General features: G+C 47.0%; 1 protein-coding gene across 1 annotated transcript in view; it reads left to right on the top strand.

Annotated features, from left to right (window-relative positions):
• Positions 1 to 24,366, top strand: part of thsd7ba (thrombospondin, type I, domain containing 7Ba) — a 110,627-nt gene that overhangs the window by 75,492 nt on the left and 10,769 nt on the right. Inside the window, exons 14-21 of the mRNA XM_076039818.1 lie at positions 724 to 990; positions 2,540 to 2,718; positions 15,055 to 15,188; positions 16,697 to 16,850; positions 20,887 to 21,028; positions 21,184 to 21,299; positions 21,440 to 21,557; positions 24,172 to 24,317. Of these exons, the coding sequence (XP_075895933.1) occupies positions 724 to 990; positions 2,540 to 2,718; positions 15,055 to 15,188; positions 16,697 to 16,850; positions 20,887 to 21,028; positions 21,184 to 21,299; positions 21,440 to 21,557; positions 24,172 to 24,317 (1,256 nt within the window). The remainder of the gene's footprint in view (positions 1 to 723; positions 991 to 2,539; positions 2,719 to 15,054; positions 15,189 to 16,696; positions 16,851 to 20,886; positions 21,029 to 21,183; positions 21,300 to 21,439; positions 21,558 to 24,171; positions 24,318 to 24,366) is intronic.

Below are 24,366 nucleotides of genomic sequence, written 5' to 3' on the forward strand. Positions count from 1 at the left end.
GTTTTTTTCTGTGTTTTTTTCACAGCGCCTCTGCCTGATCCTCATGGCGACGCATGCAGCTTCTGCCGTCGTGGCCATGGCACGGTGCATTTACATAAAAAGGACAAGAAAGAGTTACAAATAATGATTGAGGTGAAAGGAAGAGCGGGAAAAATACGTTGTTTTGCATTGTGTGTCCACAGTGATTTGTGTAACGCAAACAATTACCAGGGATTTAACCATCACATTACGCAAACACATTTCCCCCAGGAGAAAAAAACAACAACTTTAATTTACTTTCAAATGGCACTAATAATTCCCAGGGGTTATTTGGAGGGCTCTCTGAACATACATTACAGAGAGCAGCACTTTGAACAACTGACCGGCTTTTAATTTACGTCGGCTTCTTCTAAAGGAAATAATACTCAGACAGAGAGGAGCAGAGTCAGACAAGGAAGCCAGGGAAGAAATTAAACCTTTGCTCATATTTCAGAAGCCAAAGCAATGAGGCCTAGATGTGCGTTTATAAAGTCAGCTGTGATGAATATTACAAGCGCATCACTGCCCTGTGCTGGCTTCCAATTATTGGCTGCAAAATAAGGACCAAAAGCAATGGAGCATCCCAAACACAAAGAGGTGAAATGTTGCTCTGGGCACTTTCAGCTTATCTTCCTTGGTCTCGCATCCACCACGTTGGCAGATGGTGCATTAGCCAAAGCTAAAAGCTTCCCCCCTCACTCTCAGGTCGCAGTAAGAAGAAGGACCTCTGCTTGAACAAGGACTCGTACCCGCTGGAGGAGACAGAGACGTGTCCCTGCGATGAGTTTCTCTCCCAGCCCTATGGCAACTGGTCCGCTTGCATCCTCCCGGGCCCGTCAGCTCCCGGCTCACCGAAAGGTTGGACCAGGCATCGGGAGATTAAGGAGTGTGGCCAAGGTGTGAGCTACCAAGCCGTGGCCTGCGTTGACCAGCAGGGACGCCTGGTGGATCCGACCTTCTGTACGGAAACCGGTGAGTGTGTCCTCTACTTGTTCAAAACAAGGATTGTTTGAGTTGAGTGACGTTTCTAAATGAAAAATGCTGCCTTGAAAGTAATAGAAAGAAAATAACCTGGATCCATTGCTTATATCAAATGGACAGGAAGATTCACTGGAGGTCAAAAAAAATCGAACTCAATACTGATGATGCTGTCGTTTTGTTGGCCAAATTCTAGTTTGTGCTGTTTATTGACTGTGTTTTAAATCTACCGTATTTTCCGCACTATAAGGCGCACCGCATTATAAGGTGCACCTTCAATGAATGACATATTTTAAAACTTTTTCCATATATAAGGCGCACCTTCAATGAATGACATATTTTAAAACTTTTTCCATATATAAGGCGCACCGCATTATAAGGCGCATTAAGCGAAACAAAAGAATCAGAGATAAGTCCGTCAGACTTTATTAACTGCGTTCACAGTAACTCTAAAACTTGTTTGTAACAAATAAAAAACAGAATGATACCGCTAGGAATATGTTACCAACGCGAGTTGAAATCCACCGGAGGTTCTCTACCACGGTTCGGAAGGTGTTCGATTACGTTCCATCATCGCTTGATTCTACAGCACCGCCGGACTCCTGAACACTGTCTCACTTCATCTACGCGATCTTCATCTTCATCTTAGTGTATAAGAGGCTTATGTATTACTCCGCGATAGCCGTAATGCTGCGAGCGGTGCGGCTTTGTAATTTACCTAAGTCGTACTACGGTAAAACACTTTGACAGAGCGCCGTGTACCTCTCAAAATCGCTTCGACGTCAGCAAGCACAACCAGAATCAATCCATATATAAGGCGCTCCGGATTATAAGGCGCACTGTCGTTTTTTGAAAAAAACAAGACTTTTAAGTGCGCCTTATAGTGCGGAAAATACGGTAAGTTTTAAATTTTATATTGTGTTGAAGACAGCGATGACGAATGAAAATCTGCACCAAAATCTTGTAAAACTGTTCTAGGAATGACAGTGCTCAAGCAAGTAATGAGAGACACTGGGGATAAAAGCAGAAGGTTAGACAAGTGGTTGGAAACTGGGAACAGAAACACTGTTGGAAATGTGATGCTCCTTTTTAAAGTGAAGTAAAAGTATCTAAGCTTATTTATTGTGTCTGTTCCTGGATACGGTCTGTATTTACTTCTTGTAGAGTTGGGCTGAAAGATAAAAAGACAAAAATAATTTGCAAGGGTAACATATTGTGATAGAATTTTTAATTGTCTTTGAATGTCCCCCTATAACTTTTAACGTGGCGACTTCATAAAGTTTGAAATAATAAATTACAGCCAGTAATATCCTAATTATGTCATCTGGAGAAAGCATCAACAAAAAAATGAATAAATAAACATTTTCATGTTTGGCAGAGCGATGCAAAAAGGCGGCCACCGGTCTGCTAATTAGCTCCTGGTGTTTTAACAAAAACCAGTCCAAGTCTACAGGAGCGGTTGCACACTCTGCCTCCCCAACATCATTACTGTGATTATCCACCTCGGAAATCTGAGTCAGGCTTCTCCGATGTTCTTTCCCAGGATACACGCTTGAAGTTTGCCACATCCCGTGCCCACTGGACTGTAAGCTCAGCGACTGGTCGCCCTGGTCCGCCTGCAGCGCCCCCTGTGGCAGCGGCCTGAAGACTCGGTCCAAGTGGCTCAGGGAGAAAGCCTTCAACGGGGGACGGCCGTGTCCTCGGTTGGATCTGAAAAACCAGGTATGACTCCCGGCGGGGCCCGCTGCATGTTGACCAGCATCCAATGCCTGTGATCACATTGTGGAGCGTGAATGTCGTCATGCCTGTTGCACCAAAAAGTGGAAATAATCCCATTCCAGATTTCCAGAGGCAGCATCTCTCTGCATTTTAAAGGCACATGCATGGTTTCACAGACAAAAAACAGTTGTGCAATTTTGAAATACTTGCATTGTGTTAAACAGCCCAATTTAACCTTATTATCCATCTACATTGTTCTCGACTGACTTACTTATGGCCGTGATCGTTTCCAGGGTAACCGGTAATGGAATGCAAATGAGGGCAATCGACACACTGGCGCTCGCCACCACTTACTTGTCACTGGAAGGCCCGTGCTGCACACATCAATACAATACAATAGATGCATTGGTGCCCGTTTAGCAGCAACAAGCGATCGGCGGAATCAGGGAGTGTGTGCGTATGTGCGTTTGTGTGTTTGTGCGTGCGTCTTTTTGACCCCGCTCACAGAAAATAATCCTGCAGCTGTTCCAGTCGGACTTCAGCTCAATGTGGAACCACCAACACTCCAGGTTTGGCCACTGTTGCACTTCCTGCCTGCATTTTAATGTTGTTTTATTACCCAGCCAGTGGGCCTCCGGGGTGGCCCCGCCGCCTTCAGTCAGACCGAATCATCGCCCCTGCGAGACGTGCCCTTTTTCTGTAACGGAAAGAAGAGAAGGAGAAAGATTTTGGGGCTGCATGGATGGAAGAGTGGGTTGGTGGGCGGGGCTAAACGGACAGATGGGAGCATTTGATATCCAGCGGTCTGGTTTTAACCGCACATCTCTGGATGTTCTGTGGCAGCACGTCTCTCATGGGGGTCATGGCTTAAAGAGGGGACGTGTTTTATGAATGCCGCAGCAGCCGGCGGTGGGCCGGCATGCGTGAGCGGCTTTTGAAAGGACACTTAATTTTGTAGAGGTCGGTGGTAAAATGAAAAAAAAGAAAAACAAAATAGGGCGGCGGAAAATAAATTTCGAATCAAGCTGACCTGCTCTGCAGGAGAGCTGTGTGCAGATGGTTAAGTGCCCACTAACAAGGCAGACGGCGCCCCTGCAGTTGTGCCACGCACTAACTTTCGGCGCTGGAATGGGACCCACTGATGAACGCAAAGACCGATGAACCGTCTGACCTCGCCCCCAGGATCCAATATGGCGGCCCGTTCATTTCAGTGGAGTCAATCACCCGCCACATGCGCCAAAAAAGGTTCAGAAACATTTTGAAATTGCTTCCCTGCTAACTTTCACATGATGCGGCCCCATAGAGCATGTGCAGTTGTGTCACTTCCCAACATGCCTCTGTAAGTCACATGACTCACCTGGACGCAGCAGCCAATCAGAACGAGACGGCACTCCTTTCTGGGAATTTTCTAACCTAGAAAGAGTAACGGTCCATGTTTTAAAATCTACAATAGAAAGTTTTATTATCAACTGCTTTTCAGGTCGGAGGCTTCCTGTCAACTGTTTTACAGGCCTCTTTTGTATTGCTGTCTATGGGATTAATGCCTTTGTGCTGCATGGTATTTTGGGTTGCAGTACCTCCAGTGGCCATAGGAAAGAAATTGCCATGCCGCCATTATTGGTAGAATGGAATCCAGTTCTTTTAATACATCCATGGGTCCAACGCTCTGCACCTCAGTTTTCTGTTTACCCCGGAGTGTCAGCGCCACACGGTCGTATTTACACGTCTCTGGACGCGCCGCCTTTGTTCTTTGCTCAGGCTGTCACGTGTCCGCGGCTCGCGGCCTCTCCGGCTCGTGGCCAGAGCGGCGCGGCTTCGCTGCCCCTGCCGGCAGATGTTTCGCTCCCAGCCACAGCCAGCGAGTGACTGGCCTGACAGAGATTAAATTTACGGCGCACCGCTGCTCATCCCCTCATCACATGGATGGCTGAGTGAGTGAGTGAGCGAGCGAGGGAGGGAGAGAGAGAGAGAGAGAGAGAGAGAGAGAGATGTGGCGGGAGAGACAGAGATAGTGGCCAGACTGAGTTAGACAGGAAGCCAAAAAAAAACTCACCACACAGTTGAACCGTGGATGTATTGTCATGTAAGAACTGGATACTGAACTATGGCAACGTGGCAATTTTTCTTCCAGTGGCCAACCAAAGTACTGCAACCATAAGTCCAAAATTCTTCTTTTTTTTCATTTATCTTAAAAAAAAAAGAGGCAGAAAATGTCCAGAAAAGACTTTATTCCCAGAGTGTCGTCTGGGCAGGTCACATGCTGTGACTCGGCTTGTTCTGATTGCATGATACGTTCTGATGCATCTTGCATCTTGGGGAATTACAGAGGAAAGAAGGGAGGTGACACTACTCCTGCTCTGTGGGTTCCGCATAATACGGAAGTAAATTTAAGATGCCGGACTTTTTTACCTTATGTGCCAAGTGAGAAAGTCCAATGAAATGAATGAATCCCCATGTTGGATTCTGGGGGTCTGGTTTAAAGAGGCAGAACCATCAAAAGTCTTTTTGACCAGTGCCGTGGAGCTAATAACAAAAGAAGCTTTCGATTGATTCAAATTTGCGCAGACTTAAACTTTACTGTGATGTCACCGATTGTTTGCCGCAAAAACCAAATCCACCTGCAGAGCTGTAATTAGACTGCTACTCGGCATCTGCTGCATCCTGGTTGTAGTGAGATTTGGGAGGAGCTTTTTCTGCGCTGCCCAAACTTGTTACCATTAAGTAGGAGACGCAAACAAAGTGCCACTTGTGGCCCCAACTGCTGGCTGGTTGCACGTCGCACTCGGATTGGAGGGGGGGGAGCCACCTTGTGCTGCAACGTGGACATTTGCCACACATGCATCAGCTCGCCTGTAATTACTGCCAATCAAAATCAATGTGAATTATCTGGATGAGGATGAAGAGGCGGATTCAGTTTCAGAATCTTTTTCTTTTTTTTCACACAGCACAGCTTTTAGGAGGTTTTGTCTGAGTAGCAGATTCCCCCGAGAGACTGAGGTTGATGTCAAAGCGGAGCTGACAGAGAAACGCACACAGCAGATGTATAATTGCAGGAGACATTTGCATTTTAACACAACTCCCACTGTCTAAGTGTGTGGGTTTTTTTTTTTTGTTGGCTTCAAAATGATGAAATATCAAGTGCTATATGTGTGATTTTACATTTAAACACAACCAAAATTGCCTTGACCAACTGCCATCGACAGTGGTTGTCACATGGTTGTTTTTAAAATGGATTTTTTTTTTTATTATTCTCTTGATGCCCAGTGCCCTTGTTACCCTGATTGCTTCTCCATGATGAAAAGAAAAAAAAAAAAAACTTCTCTCTCGTTCCAGTTTTGTTGCACTTCTCATTTTGTCTTGGCTGATTTTTTTTTATTTTTTTTTGCCGCGGCTGATTGTGATGTGTTACTTCGTTGCTGGTTTCTCACCTTTCAAAATGACATAAGAAATGAGAAACTCATCATGTTCTAATAGTTGTGCAGTTATTGCTCATGTTTCATAATGTTATTCTGTTTGTTGTTAGGGTTTTTTTTTTATGATTGTGGATGTTTTGTCCATACGAGCCGGCTGGATTGCACAGTAGTTTTCTCATCCCGGAGCAAATTAACTGCAGACGTGCAGCATTTGCACCTGAGAGGTTTTGCACACGCGGCTGTGTGGTTGGTTGGCCTGAAACTAAACTGCTGAACTTCTATATATTCCAAGCCTCCGAACATGACCTCGGGAGCAGTGAATCATATCAGCCTGCATAAGACGTTCAACAAAATCAATACGGCAGGATTCTATTTTTTCTTTCCTTTCTTTCTTTCTTTAACACTGTGGTGCGTGCATGCTCTGCAAGTCACGGCCTGAGAGAAGCGCGGGTCACGCACACATTGGAAAACGTCGGCTCTTTTCATTGCCTTCGGGTGAGAATTCCTTGTCGAATGCGCACGGTGAATGCGAGACGGTTGCTCTTGATCGACACCTTACAGGAAACAATAAAGCGAGACGCATTAGCTCCAGTGTCGATCCATCTGCGGCGATATCGTCGGGCACGTGGTGAAGCGCTTCATCTGCTCTGGCAGGAAAACAAAGGAGTGATCTGTTCTTGCTGTCTGTTTGCTTGGCTTTTTTTCTTTTTTTTTTAACTTGAAACAGCTCTTTCTTCTGCCTCTTTGGACGTGTTTGCCGAGTGATGAGTGACATTGCTGAAGTGTCAAACACCACGTCACAATGGATTTTCGCTGGCTGTTGGCGCCTCCGCTGTCCGTCAAGTCGTTTGGGAAGCAATCCGGACAATGCTGTCTTACACCGTTGTATACCTCAGTCGGTAGTCATGTAACCGTGACGTACCAGGAATCTTTTTCCCCGTTAGTCGTCATGGAAACTCACCAAACTCGTTCAATCAATCACCCTATTAATAGATCACTTTATAAAGCACTAAACCACAAACAGGAACCAACTGATCCCTCCCGGAAACTTCGAGAAGACCCCGACCCTGAGGGCTCAACCATCTGCTAAAATCAAATGTCAATGCCGGCTAGGCTAGGCTAGCTGTAAACAGGGAACTGTGCACTGTCTTCCACTCTAGTGAGGCTTTACACTCTTGCACCACGGAAACACTGTAGACGCTTTTCAGTTTGCATCCAGACTGGTCACAAAAAAAATGATGAACTAAAATAAACATGCCGTTTGTTGTGCGTCAGCGGCGACGCTCAGATATTTTTTCTGGCCCCCTGCAGCGGTGGAGGACGGGCTGCTGCTGCTTCCCTCCTGTTTGAAGCCTGCTTTCGGTGCTGGTGTGTCACAGCAGAGGCCTCGGCTCAGACGTCTTCATGGCAAATGCCATTAACTCGCAGTGCTTATAATGCTGCTGCTGCTTTTTTTTTTCTCCTCCCTCTTTCCGTGAAGACTTGGATGTTAGCTGCACTATGCTGTTCTGTGCTCCATGAGGTTTAAAGAAACACCACAACGCTTTAATACACTTTATTAGAGCCATTGATTTATTCTTACCGCCTCCCACAGAGCTGCTTCTTGCTGCTCCTGGCAGCAGTGCCAAGCTGAGCGCCCTCTAGTGACCGCCTCGACCCGTGTCTACTGCTTTGGCTCCGTCTCCTCCGGCAGCTCGGCCAGATGTTTCACACTGTTGGCTACATGAGCGCTAGAACTTGCCTGCTCATGCCAGCAAAGCCGGCGGAGGTTTCGAGCAGGTCACATTGTTTTTTTTTTGTTTTTTTACCCGTTGTCTCTCCTGCGCAAACGCAACATTGTCAAACCTTTGTATTCACATCCTCACCATAAACTTAATATTGCATTAAGGAAGCAGTGAGGTTATGTGGGGGCTTCACGCTGCGGCTCATGTTTTATAAATCAGCTGGGAACAGCTGCGTTATCGCCTGTCTTCATTAACGGCTGGACTGTGATCGCGCTCATTTGATGGAATGGCTCGTCTCCGGTTTATCAGTGCCGCTTTTCAAAGAGAATATTCCACAATCCGCGAGATGTTGCCGGCGTTTTTATAGCGTAAATGATTTAAAGCATCATTTGCTCGCAGCGCTGATGTTTTCGGCTTTTGTCTGCGGGTCGTGTGGAGGTTGTGTTTTTTTAAGTGAACCGGATGCTTCTCTTCCCCTTTATGGTTGGTAGAGAATCATTCCGAGGAAAAGGCTCCACAGTGGTCGGTGTCCCATCCCGTAAAACATAGATCTCCTGAGAGGATGGTGCAGTGTTTCTCTCTGCATGTTGAGCTTTGTTGCCACGGAGCTCCGATTCAAGTGTTTTTTCCTTAAAAGACGTTGAAGAAGCTCAGCCTTACTCTTGCAGTTGATCACAGGCTTTGTCCTTCCCCTCTTGTCCAATATGGTAAAAATAAAAATTGACTGAAATTCTTCATAATGAAGAGTTTGATCTTGAGGTGCATCGATGTGCAAACCCGTTGATCCAAACACAACTGAATGGATGAAGAAGAAAATGATGTCTGATGAACTGACTGTGTTCATGTCCTCGACTTTCATCTTTCATCTTTCCCAGACCTGTGGGTGTGTTGCCTTTTCAGAGCATCAGAACGATCTTGTAAAACTACCACACGGCATCATAGAAACGAATAATTAAAGCCTCAGATAGATGACCCGAATCGATGCAGCAGATTCAACGCCTCTGCCGATATTGGCTCCTCCTCTGCCTTCATGTATTGTTGTGATAAAAGAGGTGGAGGGGGCAGGGGGACGTTGCTCTGGGAGCTACAGCTGATTTCATTGCAAATCCTCAGTGTGGCTTTCATTGACAAACTGTCTGCAGCGATCAACTGCCCTGAGCAGAGTCCACATTACCAAGAAAGAAAGGACGGCTGCTGACAAAACAAAACAAAATTGCTTTTGTTTGTTTTCACCAAAGAACATCAAGGAGCTTGATAATTTCTACCATTCGCTAAATTGAAAGACTTTTTATTTCTTTTAAGAATTGCAGGCTGGCTGTCCGGGGACCAGTGAGGTGTGATTAACAGAAGGCAGCGCCTGGACACGAACGCTTCCTCCCCTGAAGGAGCGCCGAGGCGCCTTCCTGCATTATAAACCATGTAAATTGTTCAGGCTGCTCCGACAGGTTTCCCTGCTTCTCTTCTCTCCCACACTGGCTCCATCCTGCTTTGGACTCAGACACAAACGTTAGTCCAACACACTATCTGGTGCTTGGACTGGTACATCTTTGTGGAACGGCTAGTGTAGTTTCAATTGGTCCATCTGAAGGTTTGAACCTCGCATGTTGGTTGCAAACGTGCTCAAGTTATAAAAAACTTGTGTGCAAACATCACACAGGTCCAGCTCTGAAAGAAGTACAAACCAATAGCCGGAAGTGACTCGTTATAAAAGCAACATATGAGAGTTGTCGCATCGGCTTCTGTTGCTTCCCGTTGCCTCCTCCCAGCAGCTGGGAGGATTTAATGAGAAAGAGAGAGAGACAGAGAGAGAGAGAGGGAGAGAGAGAGAGAGAGAGAGAGAGAGAGAGAGAGAGAGAGAGAGTCCTGGGCTGTAAGCAACTTCAATAAACCCAAACCTTGTGGAATTAGCCAACTGTAAGCTTCATTACTGCCAGTTTAACTTTGTCCGGGCTGCCAGGCCTTTTTCTTCCCGCTTCACTCGCCTCCCTCTCTCACTCTCTCTCTCTCTGCCGCTCACTTTGTTCCCCGCTCGTCCTACTGCGCGCTCACTAAACAGCGGAACATTTTGTCTTCTGTGTGTCCTCTCAGTGTTAAATATTGTTTATTCCTGTACGGGGACACGTTGTTGTCGTCGTTGCCATCGTTGTTCCCCGCGTTCGGGAGAAGGCTGCAGAGAGAGAGACCTTCGACGATCGGAAATGAACAAGAGGGTTGACGACATCACAGGACTGTGGTCCTTTTGTGTTTTTTGATGAATAGAATTTTCCTTGTGAAAACTGTGTGGTTGTGTTGGCGGGCTGAACGGAAAAGCAACACAAGCGCAAATCGGACAGAAGTGTTCCAGGAATGACAAAAATGAAAGTTTTTTTTGTCTTTTTTTTTTTAAAAAGAAAAAGAAAAGGAAAAATAGAAAAATAAAATGTTGCATTATTTGGAGCTGTGGAAAAGAAACGTCGACTTTGGCAACAGAGCGACGTGCTGCTGGGTTTTTCTGTAAGTACATGTTAAATATCTGTGACCGGTGACTTCATTAAAAGCGGCTGCCGGGTTAAGAGCTTGCAAAGTGCCTGCGCTAATGCATTCCTGTCTTGAGCAACATTCCAGGTGATAGATTGCAAGGTAGCAGCGGAAAAAGGATATTATTTCAGAGCCGGAACTGGAAACGTTAAAATAGTATGCGTAATTATGGGAAGCCACGCCACTGGCCTGTGGTGCAGAAATACAGCTGTGGAATCTACAGCAAGTGTAAGAAAAAAAAAAAAAAAAAGAATCACTGCAAAGCCTTTTGTTCGTGACTATGGAGTTTCAGCAGAACTAAGAACTTGCAGAAATTGTTCCTCTTTGTAAGAATGACTGGAATTAAAGGTGGAAAAGTCGATGAAAGGAAGGTTGGTATTTAGGGATGTAATCGAACCAGCCAGCTCAGATAGAATCTCTCCAGAATACTTTACTACTTTAAAAACTTGACTTTATAAATTCTTCACTTTACTTTTTCTAAATACTAGTAACCTCATATTGCCTCAAGTGTTTGTTTGTTTGTTTGAAGCCGGTTGAAAATGCCCCCATACAGGAGATGTCCAAGATGAACTCGCTGCATAAACAAATTGTCTGCCACTCAACTATAATCAGACCATTTATAAATATATATGACTGGGCTCCATCCAGCGAGTTCGTAGCACTGTCTGTATCATCTCAAGTCATGAAATATACATTACCCAACATTGAAGGGCTGGAATAACGTCCTGCAGTCCTTGACTGCGGTGCAGCGCAGCCAGCGACAAGGTGAGACCGAGAGTCGGCGGCAAGGTGACACAGACATGCAGATATTCATCCTCCACTTAATAAACACACAATCTGAATATGGACAGGAAGAGGGTTTTGCACGCTAATGTGTCTTTTATGAGTGCAGTCTATCATCTGTTGCAGGAGAATAGTCACTTGTTCTTAGTCAGCCTGCAAACGCTGACAGGCCTTTTATCTCCAAGAGTCAACATGCAAATATGCAAACCAATGAATGCTGTGTGTTGATCTCAGGGGCCCAGTGCAGAAAAGAGGTTCAACAGTGAGTATTAATATCATCAACTTATTTGTTTCTCCTTTCAGAACAGCTGATTTGAGTCGCTCGCACTTACAACTAAAAAAGAAAGAAAGAAAGAAAGAAAGAAACTGCTTATGAAGGTCGATTGTCTTTTCATTCAACATGGTAACCAACCAACGAAAGAAATCTGTCCTCCATCCTTTGAAATACTGCGAAATAATTTTGAGGGGGGAAAAATAACTAAATAATAAATAATAATAAAAAGAGAAAATGAAGTCTGAATCTCACCTGTACGTTTTAAAAATGTAGCTTAATTATATTGATGGTGTTCCAAGGTAAGAAGGGCAAAAAGTGGCTCTTATTAAGAGAGACAGAGAGACAGAGAGAGAGAGAGAGAGAGACAGGGACAGAGAGACAGAGACGAACATTTGGAAACAGCTAGAAAATAAAATACACAGGTAGAGTGAACGCCAGAGGTAAATTCTGCCAAACTGCGTGATGATTTATCGTCATCATTATGTATTCACACAGTTGCCGGTAAAGAAGGCGCCCAAAGTGCACCGTGGGGCGGAAACAAATAAACAAACCTTGACAGAGAAGCGGCTTGCCGGGAAGCGGAGACGTTAGAGCCCCCGAAACGCGAGGTTGCGGAGGTGAAGTGCGCTAATTAAGCCAACAGTCTGCAGGCAGAACGTAAAGAGGGGAAAATGTGAATAATTGCGTGTGTGTGTGGCTGCCCTCGGTGTGGCTGCCTCCAGAGTTCAACTTTAGAGCACCTGGTAGCCGCCTCGTCGTCAACAACAACCACCACCACAGGAACCGACTGGACCACACGCGGCTGCATGAAGAAATATGCATTTAAAAAATCACATAAATCACATGAACAGGAGCTCCCTGTCAAAGCATGAATTCCAGGGTTAGAGCAACATCTCGTAATTAATCAGGCACTCCGCTGGTTCCCACTCGCAGTTGAAAGCCCATCCAGCTCCAGTGTGTGGACGCTGAATATTGATGCTCAGCGCAGCAGACAGACAGCCGAGCGAGCAGACACACTCGCTCATTCCAGATATTAACGGCTTCGAATAAAATCACAGGGTAGAATTATTGCCTCTGCATCTCTTTGAGTTTAAAATTCGGATTGGGGTAAAAAAAAAAAAACAACCCTGATTGATCGCTGGAGCCGACCAGCGTCAGGTGTGTCGCTCACGCTCATTTAATGCAGCTGTCTGCCGTTAACTGGGTAAACGTGAAAGAGGCCTGCAGCTGTGGAGCACGTGGAGGGCCACAGTTTGACAAGTAAAGATATAAACCACGATGACAACTCTGTTCCCAGCGCCTGGTTCTTCAAGCAGATGAAACATTTGCCGTCAGAGATACTCTCTGTTCCAGTCCTCTTAAATAATGGGGAATTATGGGAGAATCACAGCGGCAGTAAAGGGAGCAGATAAAATACTGGGATTTATTTTTTTTAATTTTTTTTTATCGACTGGCTGCTTTTTAGAGGTTTGCTTCAGAGTCTTTGGTGGCTGGATGATTCATCAGTGCAGAGCTGCGAAGTCAGCACTCTGTTGTTGTTGCTGTTTTCCTGTGGCTGTATGTCTTTTCTTCTTACCTTTCATTTAGTTTTTTCTGTCACGCGTGTGACTTTGACCATTTTAAACATGACGAATCTTCATGTTCAAAGTGCTTCTGTCCTATTCATTGACAACACAAAATCATTTCACTACTAAGCAGTGACAGTGATATTTGTATTGAATTCATCGTCACACAATTTGATTCAAATGAAACCTGGAATCAAACAATAAACTCAACACCATAGTGATTTTTTTTTTTTTATGACCCTTGTTTTTTTTCACTTTCAATCAGTGCGCTGTTCAGTCCGACTTCACTGCCACGACTTTTCACCGTAACCGGTCGCTGCACAGACACAAGAATCTCAGAGCCGCCTCGAGCACGTTACGCTCTTTCACTCCAACATCCGAGGCAAATTATTTTCCACGACCGTCGCTGCGACCGACTGACTAGAAATTTCTCGCACTGACACAAACGGCTCGGCTCGGCCGAGTCGCCCTCGAGCGCCGGTGGACTCGGCGCACAGACACACGACTATTATCGCCTCCCCCTCCCCCGTAATGAAACGCAGAGCCGGCAGATTGCAGTGTTTCTGTCGCTGCGGGCCGCACAGATCTAAACTAATGATTATATCATTGTTTCTTCTCTCCCCTGCCCAACTCCTGGCCTGTCATGCACCGCTAACACGGACATCCACGCAGGCTCAGGTCAGTGCCGTTCATTCTGTTCACATCACTCTCTGCTGCCGCTAATGAAGACGGAATGCATGCCAGACCGCTCCCAGTCAGGTTCACCCACCCAACTCCCCCAACCCCACCCCGTGACCGCTGGTGAGCGAAATCATAATGACCAAAGGATCTAATAGTTAAAGGAATTCCAAGAGGCTGATGACGTTGATGAATGACATCTCGCTGCAGCAGAATCGTAGTAAAATCATTTTTCTTTGTCATCATAACTGCCCCTTTCTAACATCATGCCACACAGTTAATTATTAGCTAGTAGAGTCTGAAGATGCACTTTTTTGTTCAGTCACCAACACGTATCGGCTGTTTGCGTCCGGTAAAAGTGCCGCTACAGCGTCGAGGATTGTAAATTAAACTAACAATGCTCGACACTGGCAGCAAATCTGTTTCTTTTTTTTTTTTGTTTTGTTTTGTTTTGTTTTTGCGTCGCTGACACACACAAAAAAAAAAAGCTTCAACAGGAGAACTGACAGAGGAAAATAAAATCAGCCCCTAAAAACAAAAGAAGGAAGTGTGAGCCGTGCATTCATTCGCCAGTTTCCCCAGCAGGGGCATCTGCAGGGACAGATGGGAGATGATGAGCGTGTGTAATAGGCATCTGTGTGGCCCAGAGGGGAAGGAATACTCAACGCTCATTCCACACACGCACACACACAGACACACACACAGACACACACACACACTTGCACTTCCAAACACCCATTACAGCTTGTCATAGCTTTCCCACAAATTGTCCTCCAGTGTATACCTTTTACTGAGGCAGACTGTTACATAGATTGGGAGTAAACATGTGTTTACAGGAGCGGCGCGTTGCCTTTTCCCCCCTTCACCCGGGCAAAGACGAGCGACCGGTTGACAGGGAATGAGCTCAGAAATCGGACGTCTGTCGCATTCCTCCACATCGGAAATGTGACGAGAACGTGCGTTGCGACAGCTCAGGAATGCGTCTATGATTGTGCAGGCAATCACGTTTTCAGAATGAATACTTTAAAAGGCTTTTAGCCTTCAAATGACTTGGTTTAAATATGGAAAGTGTAGTTTAAACTCCAGATGTGAGGTTATGTTTCATTTCCATCCAATAATAATTTCCATCCATACAAATGTAATGAGAGAACCCCTGACATAAAATGGAAAAACAAGAAAAAAAAAAGGAATCCACTAAGATATGTTGTCTGCATCCACTACATGTGGCACGCTTGTGCACGTGCATGAGTAGCACGCGGCCGATTCCTATGCATGTCCGATTTTTTTTCCCTTTGAGCCACGCTTGACTGCATTCTCCCTGTAATTTCCTCTGTCTTCTTCTCCTCTGCGTCCTTGTGTGTGTCTGTGTGTTTGCGTGTGCGCAGGTGCACGAGGCCGTGCGGTGCCACAGCGAATGCAGCCAGTACGAGTGGAGGAGCGACTCCTGGTCCATCTGCACCATCAACGCGGTGGACGACCTGCCAGCCTGCGGCGAGGGCGTCCAGAGCCGCAAGATCAGGTGAGTGGCAGCCTGGCACCGCAGCACCGCAGCCAGCTGGCTGCCCGCACTGGTCACATGACACCCACGACCACACCAAAGGTGGGAAACAACAGTCAACACAACGCAAATGCTTCTGTTTTAATTGGTTCTCCCACAGCTAGGAAGAAAAACAGGGTTTTACCTACGTTTTTTTTTTCTTCCAAAGCAACAACGCTGAACTCTGCTTGTTAGCCGCAGCCAGAAACCCAGAGCTTTTTTTTTTCCCTATATGTGAATATTGGTTTGTTCTCTTTGCACAAGAGTCAGATCTTTGTTTAGAAACCGGCGCTGATCATCGCCCAGGACTCTCAGGGGAAAAAAATAACCCGCTATATAGCCAGTTAGTTCCCTGTTAGGTGTTGCGATTAGAGAACGCCGACCACTAACACTCCAATTTGTACCCGCCGGGTGTTAATGAGAGGTGGTTCTGTGAAAAATGAACCTGACTTCCACGTCTCGGCTCTGTGGAGGGGAAGCAAGTGACGAAGGTGACGGCGGCACAATTTACACATTGGAAAATCGTCAGGAGCCGCATCTGATAGTTAGCGAGTGAGAGAGAGAGAGTGTTGTGCGTTGCACGATACAGTACTGTACAACTTTTAAATGGCAGCAAAAACTTTTTAATGACACATAAAAAAAAAAACCAGACTGTCGTTAATGAAAGGGTGCAATTCCCAAGTTTCCAAGGTGACGTTGCTCCCTCAGGGAGGGTTTCTGGCTGGAAAGCTCGGAGATCAGACTCCAGAGTGGTAACGATGGGCACCATTAAACAGTCAAAGCCTGGAGATGGACGTCTCGGCGTTGAACAGCGCACCACGCTGAGACCGGTGCAATGAAATCATTCCAGTCTGAGGCCGCGGCAATAACACAAAAAAAAAATTACTTTTAATAGAGCAAGAAGGCTCCCGGACACGAGACCCACCAACTTCAAATTAACGAGCTGATTACCCCCCACACACACACACACACACACACACACACAGAAACTTCCCGGAGGAACCGTCTCACAAGCTGCGTTTCCATTACCCCTAGAATTGCGCAAAACCTAAATATGGCAATAAAAAACTGGTCATGTAAAACAGGTGTTTTTTCACTCACGTATTCATATTGGTGTATTGTAAAAGAGTATTAGAAACACTTTTTCGCATTTACACATCAGCGGACGTGACCTACGGGGTCACATGACCAGTTCACTTCAAGTAAAATTGGCACCTTATGATTGGACGGAGGAGGAGATGGAATATTTTTTACAAGTAATCAAAGAGAAAAATACAACGACCATTCTTGACCGCAAACAACATCGAAATGCAGATTTATTCAAGAAATTTTGGACCTCCGTCCTCCTCAAAGTGGGGTCTCTCAGGACGAGATTTCACCAGAGTTATGGCTGCATGTGCTTCATGCCATTCAATGGAAACACCTGCAAATCGCAAATGTACTTTGTCGAAATTTTCAAAATACTTTAGAAATTTGTTTCTCGCACACAGGTGTGTGAAGAAGGGAGCGGACGGGGAGGTCAGCAGCGTGGAGGCCAGTTTGTGCGATCAGGACGAGATGCCGCCCAGAGCCCAGGTCTGCTTCCTGGCCTGCCCCAACGAGTGCGTCGCAGCCGCCTGGGGCCCCTGGAGCAGCTGCTCGCTGGTGAGACGCAACCATCCATCCAAGAGTAGCACATCCCGCCACTGCTTCCTTAGGATCTGCAAAGATGTGTCTTGTTTATCATGGGTCTCGACGAGTCTCCTTGGCGAACGATGAAAAAAAGATGCACGCAAAAAACAGAGGAGATGTGCACACTCTTCTTCTTTTACTAGTTTGATCTTTTCCACCATCTGCTTCATCTTAACGTGCCGCTGTCTTAATTACCCGGCGCACGCACCGCGTGATTTCTGCATGCTAATCCTGGGTGTTTTCGGGGAGCGGGATGCGTTCATCAGCGGTAAGTGCGCTTTCGAGATCGCCGTCATGAACATGTTTCCTGAATGTACTCCATGAATACCAATAGCAAAATTACATATTTGCCTGCCCACTCGTACGTTCCCTCATCTCTCTAATGGCATGTTTGCATGTACCCTGAAATTATCTTTCATGCAACACGCTCTTCATTGGGGAAGGTAGACCTACAAAGACTTGATGGTTTACATGCTAAACAGAAGGAGCCTCGCGAACAGATCACAGTTTACACAAAATCAAGAATTGAGTTTTGCTCTCAGTCAGATTAAATCCCCCAAAATAAATATTATTATTCTATGGAAAACTATGAGTTTAAATCTATTAAGTTACAATATCCGAAAAAAAAAAATACCTTTTTAAAACGTGGAGTAATTGCAACCCGCCATATATATATATTTTTTTTTAACTTGGAAGCGTTAGTAGATTGATTCTCAGGTGAGACTGAGAATGTAGGTCAGCGTGTTCCCTGCTCATCACGAGTCATTGGCTGCACCTGTGATGATTTTCCTCAGCTCCTGCCAATCAGCCTGAACCTGAGCAGTGACAGGACAAAGCCCTCTTATTGTATCTCCAGAAAGTCGGCACCCTCTGTACGTTTGATCTGTGCGTTTGTTTGTTTGTGTTTCATTCATTCATTTTTTCATATATTTTTTTCTGTGCTGTGTGTAATTTTGAAATAAATTTGAAGAATGTATGCGTGTGTAGCCACTTTTGGTTTCCTGTCTGACGTAACGATTCAGTGGGGTGGGAACACTGGGTGGAGGAGTCCAACTCTCCTCCAGTCTGTCCGCCTGGAGCTCCGCTGATCCCCCTGAAGGCAGCAGGCCGACCCTTCTCACTGCATGTTGAAGCCAAAAAATTCAAACAAGTTTTTAATTCTGAGGGACCCACAGTGTGGACGAAGGTGATGATGATGATGACTCTTCATACACAAAAACTCTTCAGCTCGTGGTGTCGGGCTTCAACGGCGTCTGTTTGCGTTTGTTCAGGTTTCAGTCAGGTGGAAATTGTGTCTCATCACGTGAAGGCGTGAGATTTGAGGGGTTCTGACGGCGGTTTTGTCAAAGAAAACCCATCTGTGGCGAATGTGATGCTTCAAAAACCAAACAAGCAAAGTTAGAGTTCTTTTTTTGCATCATCACCTGTTTAGGATCCGGACGACGGGCGGTTTTTCTGCGGGAGGGAAGCAGACGAGGCCTCTCTGTCGCTCATTAATGCTGCCGCGTCGCCATTGTTTCCTCGCCCTCGTCTTCCTCCGCGGCAGCGCCGGGGCTGAAAGAGAGCCATCTTGAAAAGATTCCTCTCTCTTCCCTGACATCCGACAGGTGGATTTTTCTTCGCAAATGCGCGCTGTTAGTGGAAGAGGCAGGGCTTTGCGTAAAATATGCCGCTCTGCTGTAATTGGAGGCTGGATGGAGGGCCTGGGGCCATTCCTGTATTCCACTGCTGTATGGATGGCTGCGCAGTGTGTGCCTGTGCACGTGTGTGTATGTGCGTGCACACAGTGATGAGATCTCTGCTGCTGTGGGGTCTATACGTAGCCGAAAGATGAAGCAGCGAGGTGGCGTTACAGCAGCAGCTGCTGCACACTGTTCACCCTGCAGTCCTGCCTCGGTGCTCTCGCTGTGTTAACGCAAACCTTAATCAAATAACCAAAATGATTTGATTAAAAATCATGGATTGAATTCACTGTGCAGAACGCGCTTCATCGACTGTTCCTGTCTGGTTTATCAGAAGTAGGAGCTTCGGGAGCAACGTTGGGATCATTCACACCCCATTTGTGTGTTGAACTTTGAATTGAAATTAGAAAATAAACACACAATCCGCCGTCACATGCAGTGCAAGGAAACAGCAGCAACGCACAGCGCCGTCGGCCACATTCCTAGCAACAGCTAAAAATGAAGGAGACGATCATTTATTTCATAAAGAATTGAAAAAATAAACATCCTCTAAGAATAAACACATTTCAGATATTTGCGCTTTGCCAAATATCACATTTTTATTCACGCACACAGACGATAAAAGGCTGTTTTTGTTGCGTCTGGCAGCGGCGGGATTAGAATCAACACTTTAAAGTCACAGGCCACGCCGTCGCTCTCTGCGGGGGTGCGAGGAAGATAAGTGTTCCCTCCAGGTGGGGTTTTTTTTCGCTGTTCCGAGGGAAGGAGATTAGCAGGGGATGGGACACAGGACAAACAGGTTCCGCCATCCGTGCAATTTGTTGTTGGCTGTGTTGCTCCAGCTACAACTCAGTAAAGACATTTTTCAACCGCGCAACACACTTTTTTTCTCACTGGGGTCAGGAGTGTTTACATCGCTCTGGCGACAGAAACAGACGACAGGAAGGTGCACAGAGTGTGCAGAGTTACTAACTGAAAGGTTGCAGGAAGGCTGCAAAAGACTGAAGAGGAACGATGAACGGCTCGCCTGCAGTCAGTGCGCTGAGCTACTTGTTGACCTTAATGTGTTTTCTCTGCTTTAATTTAATTAAAGCGTGGTACTTTTCTTCAGTCTAAGGTTCTGACCCGAAAAAAAAAATCGCCAAATATCTTCTGCTGACTGCAGGGGCACCACTTGCTAAATTCCTTCTTCGAAACGTGTCAGGGAAAAATGCACGTGCACAGCCGGCTCCCCGAGTCAAAGAGGGAGGGAGGGAGGAAGAAAATGGTCGAGGCGAAGCAGCCGCAGTGAATTCCCGAGCGCCGTCGCGCCGTCGCGCCATCGCGGCCTCCTCATTAGGGGGCGACAGTGATTGAGGCGCAGTGGAGGGACGGCGCGGCCCATCGCCGAGGCCTTTGTCAGTGGATCCTTTGTTCCTCCCCCGGAGAGGGAGCTGACGGCTCCTCTTGCACATCTTTCACACATCCTTCGCTCCGCCGTGCGCTCCACCCCCCCCCCCCCCACCACCACCACCACCACCAACCACTGTGTAGATATTTAGCAGCGTTTCACTCTTTACAGTTCTCCGTAATTGTTGTTTCAATTATTAACGCGGCGAGGAGGAGCGGGAGGAGGGGAGCTCGTTGGGGGGAGGTGGGGGGGAGAAGCGGTTGTCTTCCGCCATAGAGCGGCGGTCACGCGGCTCCTCACAGTTTAACCCACTTTTCAGACGTTCCAGCTGGAGAGAGGGGGAGAAGACGAGGCAGAAGGCAGAGATTACCTTGAGACGCATCAAATGCTGTTGAATTCTATTCAAGCAGTCGTCCCAGATCTTTCAAAGGCCGTCACTGAGGGGATAGAAAAGGGATGTGAATTTTTCATGCCCATGTGTGTTTCTGTGTGTGTGTGTGTGTGTGTGATATATAATAAATGGTCAAAACACTGTGGCACGGATGCCACCTGTGCCTTTGAAGAAAAAGAGTTTGCGTGACATTTTTTTTTTTTTGCGCTGAGGATTGCAAAGGCATTCGGCAAAATTGCATTTAATTGAACATCGAAAACATTTCTGGCAGATTAGACTCCCACCGTCCAGTCATGGGATGGATACTTTCTGCATATTCCATATTTTTCACAGCTGAAATTGCAGTGGAGGCTGGAAGAAGCGTATTTAATTGTGTCGTTGAAGGCTCCCTTGTTGTTTTATGCTGATATTTGTGCACCAAGACCTCTGTTCATCTCAACCTGTCACCTGCAGTAAGTTTTCTTCTTGTGTGTGTGTGTGTGTGTGTGTGTGTGTGTGTGTGTGTGTGTGTGTGTGTGTGTGTGTGTGTGTGTGTGTGTGCGGCAGTGCGACCACGGAGCAACAAGGAACAGGAGTCGACACGTCCTCAGGCTCCCGGCGTCGCAGGACTCGGCCTGTCCAGAGCCGGTCCAGTCGGAGCCCTGCGCCCTCAACACCACCTGCTTCACCTACCAGTACAGAGTCTCAGGTGGGGGTCACCATCATCCATCACTCAGGCTAAAGCTGTAAAACAAGTGCGGGGAGAATTTTTTTACAGGGCTCCTGAAAATTGAAGCTAGTTTGGAACCTTTTTTCAAAAATGAGAAAAAAAAAAGTGTGTGTGTGTGTTTATGTTTCCGGAAGACTGGAGCACGTGCCAGCTGAGCGCAGGCGCCGTCTGCGGCCGAGGTTCACGGCAGCGCCTCCCGGACTGCGTTCGCAGCGACGGGAAGGTGGTGGAGCTGCGCCAGTGCCGGCAGGTAATGGCTGCAGCGTCGCACCTCCGCCTCACAACATCCCATAGACCCCCCCCCCCCCCCCCCCCCAGTGTGCAGCTAATTAAACACCCAACCCCCTCCACCCTCTCCCTCACACTTTGCTCGCCTCTTGTGTCCTGCAGTTGGGCCTGACCAGCGAGCGGCGGCTGTCTGAGAGCTGCACCGTCGACTGTCCCGTCAGCTGCGTCCTGTCCGGCTGGTCGCAGTGGGCCGAGTGTTCGCACACCTGCGGCGGCCGAGGTAAACACACACCGAGCGGCCAGCAACAGATGAATCGGGACGCGCACGCGTTGGCACCTCATTATTCCGTTTGCACCGACCGGGCGTCCGCCGAGCCAGTCAATCGTGCATGAATACATTTCAAGCTATAAATATTTAACAGTGTATCTGGTCCAAACTCTCATTATACAGTGTAACAGAGCGCCGCCGCTGCCGCCGCCGCCGCCGCGCTCTCTCTCCCTCCCGACATCCTACGTCATATTAATATTCCCACTTCATTACTACGGCCGCCTGTGTGTGAAAGCCCAATGCTTTTTTTCTCTCTCCTTTAAGTTATGAGGTCATATTTCAAGATCGACAGGTTCAGACCAACAATGTTTTAAATCGCTGACCTTTGTGAATGATTTAGCGCTCCTAAATTAAATATGAGTCGGTCCGGATGAATTTTTTTCTTTTTCTTTTTTTTGAAATGCGTAATCGGTAATCGGTAATCGGCAACCGGCGGCGTGGCGGCCCCGACTCTGGGATCTCGAGGCAGTGCGAGAGTCAACGGCCTGGTTGGTGCCGCTCTTGTTTCTGAAGGCTGCAGTTTCCCTGAGAGGGCTGCTCTGCCCCAGACCGACCGACTGACTGACTGACTGGCTGGTGCCCAACAGTGACTCAAGTTCATTCTTTTTAATTTGTTGCTCGCAGCTTTTCAGCCCTCGCGCCCTTTCGAAAAACACAAGGGTTTTGAACTCCAGCCTTTCAACTTCAAGCCTCCGTCTGCGGGTTTGGTTTTTTTTTTCAGAATTTCTTGCTATTATTTATTTATTTATTCATTTCTTTATTTATTTGGCTGGAATAATATCAGCAACAATTGAACGTCTGTATAGCCATGACGGTTTGGCTCATTAATTTTGGGCTCTGTGGAAAATAAACTAGCTTTCACGTCTCCTCGCACCTTTTTCTCCAATGACCCTCTTAATCATTGGTGGTACAGCGTCCCCCAGCCTGCTGGGCGGCCTCAATCACACCCAATGAGATGGACTATGTTTTATTTTTGTCCTACAACTCACCCGAGTGTTAGTGTAATGTTGATTAGAGCACTGTTTTTGTTAGAACACTTCTTTTTAGTCTTGGTCTCAACGTCTGTCTTGCATCACCAGCTCTTTATGAGCATCTCTAAAAGTGTAGCCGTCAGAACTGGACAGCTGTTCCGGGAGGATCTCCAAGGCCGAGTCTTAAAAAAAAGCTCTCAAAATCCAAAAAGCTGAGTTTCAGCACTGAGCCAACGTTCAAAAAACAGGCGAGTGGACAAACCGTCAGAAAGTGGAAGCGTGAGGCTGAACGGAGTGGAGAGCTGGAGGAGTGTCTGGACGGTGCACTGACTTATCAGGCAGGCAGGCAAACAGATAATGCCAACTTCCTGCTGTCTGAGTTTGTTGCATGCCAACAATATCCTTGGTTTGCCAAATTTTGGGGGGGGAATTTTACTATTTCTGGAAAATATTCTAAAATTCCAGTCACATGATATAAATGAGGGCGTCATCATCAGCACAGAACACTGAGACAAACACAACTGGACGGATGAGGGGAGGGGGGTAGGATAAAAGGGGCCAGAGACGGATCTGAACAACGCTGCCTGATCTCAGCCTGAGCCCCTCACCTCCCCTCCCCTCCCCCGGCTTCTTGTCACGCATTAAGCAGCCGACGGTGTCGCGCTTGACGAGGGATTTCTTGCGGGATCCGTGTCTGGCCAGGATCTCGCAGCGGCGCCGGCGCCGGCGCTGCTTAATGCCTCGGGTTTGATATTTTTGGCAAAGCCGGATCTCCTCTGGCTGCTTTCATCCATTTCCCTCCCTGGGGGTGGGGGGGCATGAAGAACAGTGTCTTCCGCCAGTGTGACGACCCAATCAGGTCCCTGGGAACCACAAAAAGGAGAAGCATGGCAACCCTTTTATTTACTGAGGCGCTGAGATGGAAAATGAAGCAGATTCTCCTCCAGGTTACTCTCGCTCCGACGCCGACTGTGGCAGCGACAGCCTGCGACGTCCCTCTTAACCCTAATTTCTTAAAAATTGTTGACTTTGTCCCAACAGGACGGACGTTTCCGTCTGATTTCATCACAAGAAATCTCTGACTTCCCATTGAAAGCCGTCCCAATAAAACTGAAAAGTGTTTGTCTGTTCTGGTCTCTCAATATGAAGTCGTTCCATCCGTCTGGCATGTTTCTGACCCAGTAGCTGCACTGTCGCATTTCCACTCTATTAACTTTTAGTCTCAGCAAACTTCGGCCCCGGTCGCTCGATGATTAATGGCCTCGCTTGGACCAGCCACTTTTCAGGAGGGAACTCTGACTGGAGCAGCGTGGTGGGGCGCTGACACAGACGTATGGCGCCGCTCTGCTGGATCCTCTCGGTCACGCGGGAAACGTAGAGAAAAGAAATGAAAGGAAGCAGAATCATCTCATACGGAAGCTTTGTTTCATTGAGAAACGAGTCGTCGTTGCTCCGAAATCACGCCTGGCTGCGCCTCAGCGTGAGATTTACACCGCGGCTTGTCCACCTTGAAGTGTCGTATGTCGACTATTGGACCGAAGCTTTGGATCTTCTCCATGTGTGATTCGCTGACTCACTCACTGACTCACCTGCAGGCCAGTCTGTGCGCTCCAGGAGAATCCTGCAGGACGCCCACGAGGAGGGCCGGCCCTGTCCTAGCCAGCTCACCCAGACCAAGCCGTGTCCCATCAGGCCTTGCTACACGTGGGTGCTGAGTGAGTGGTCTTCATGCACCGTGGAGGTACGCACTCTTTTATTTATTTTTCTAGAGCACCTTTTTGTCTTTGTTG

Source organism: Nelusetta ayraudi, unplaced genomic scaffold (assembly GCF_046127955.1).
Source record: "Nelusetta ayraudi isolate G7.1 ecotype Tasmania unplaced genomic scaffold, CSIRO-AGI_Nayr_v1 ptg000060l, whole genome shotgun sequence".
Lineage (NCBI taxonomy): Eukaryota > Metazoa > Chordata > Actinopteri > Tetraodontiformes > Monacanthidae > Nelusetta > Nelusetta ayraudi.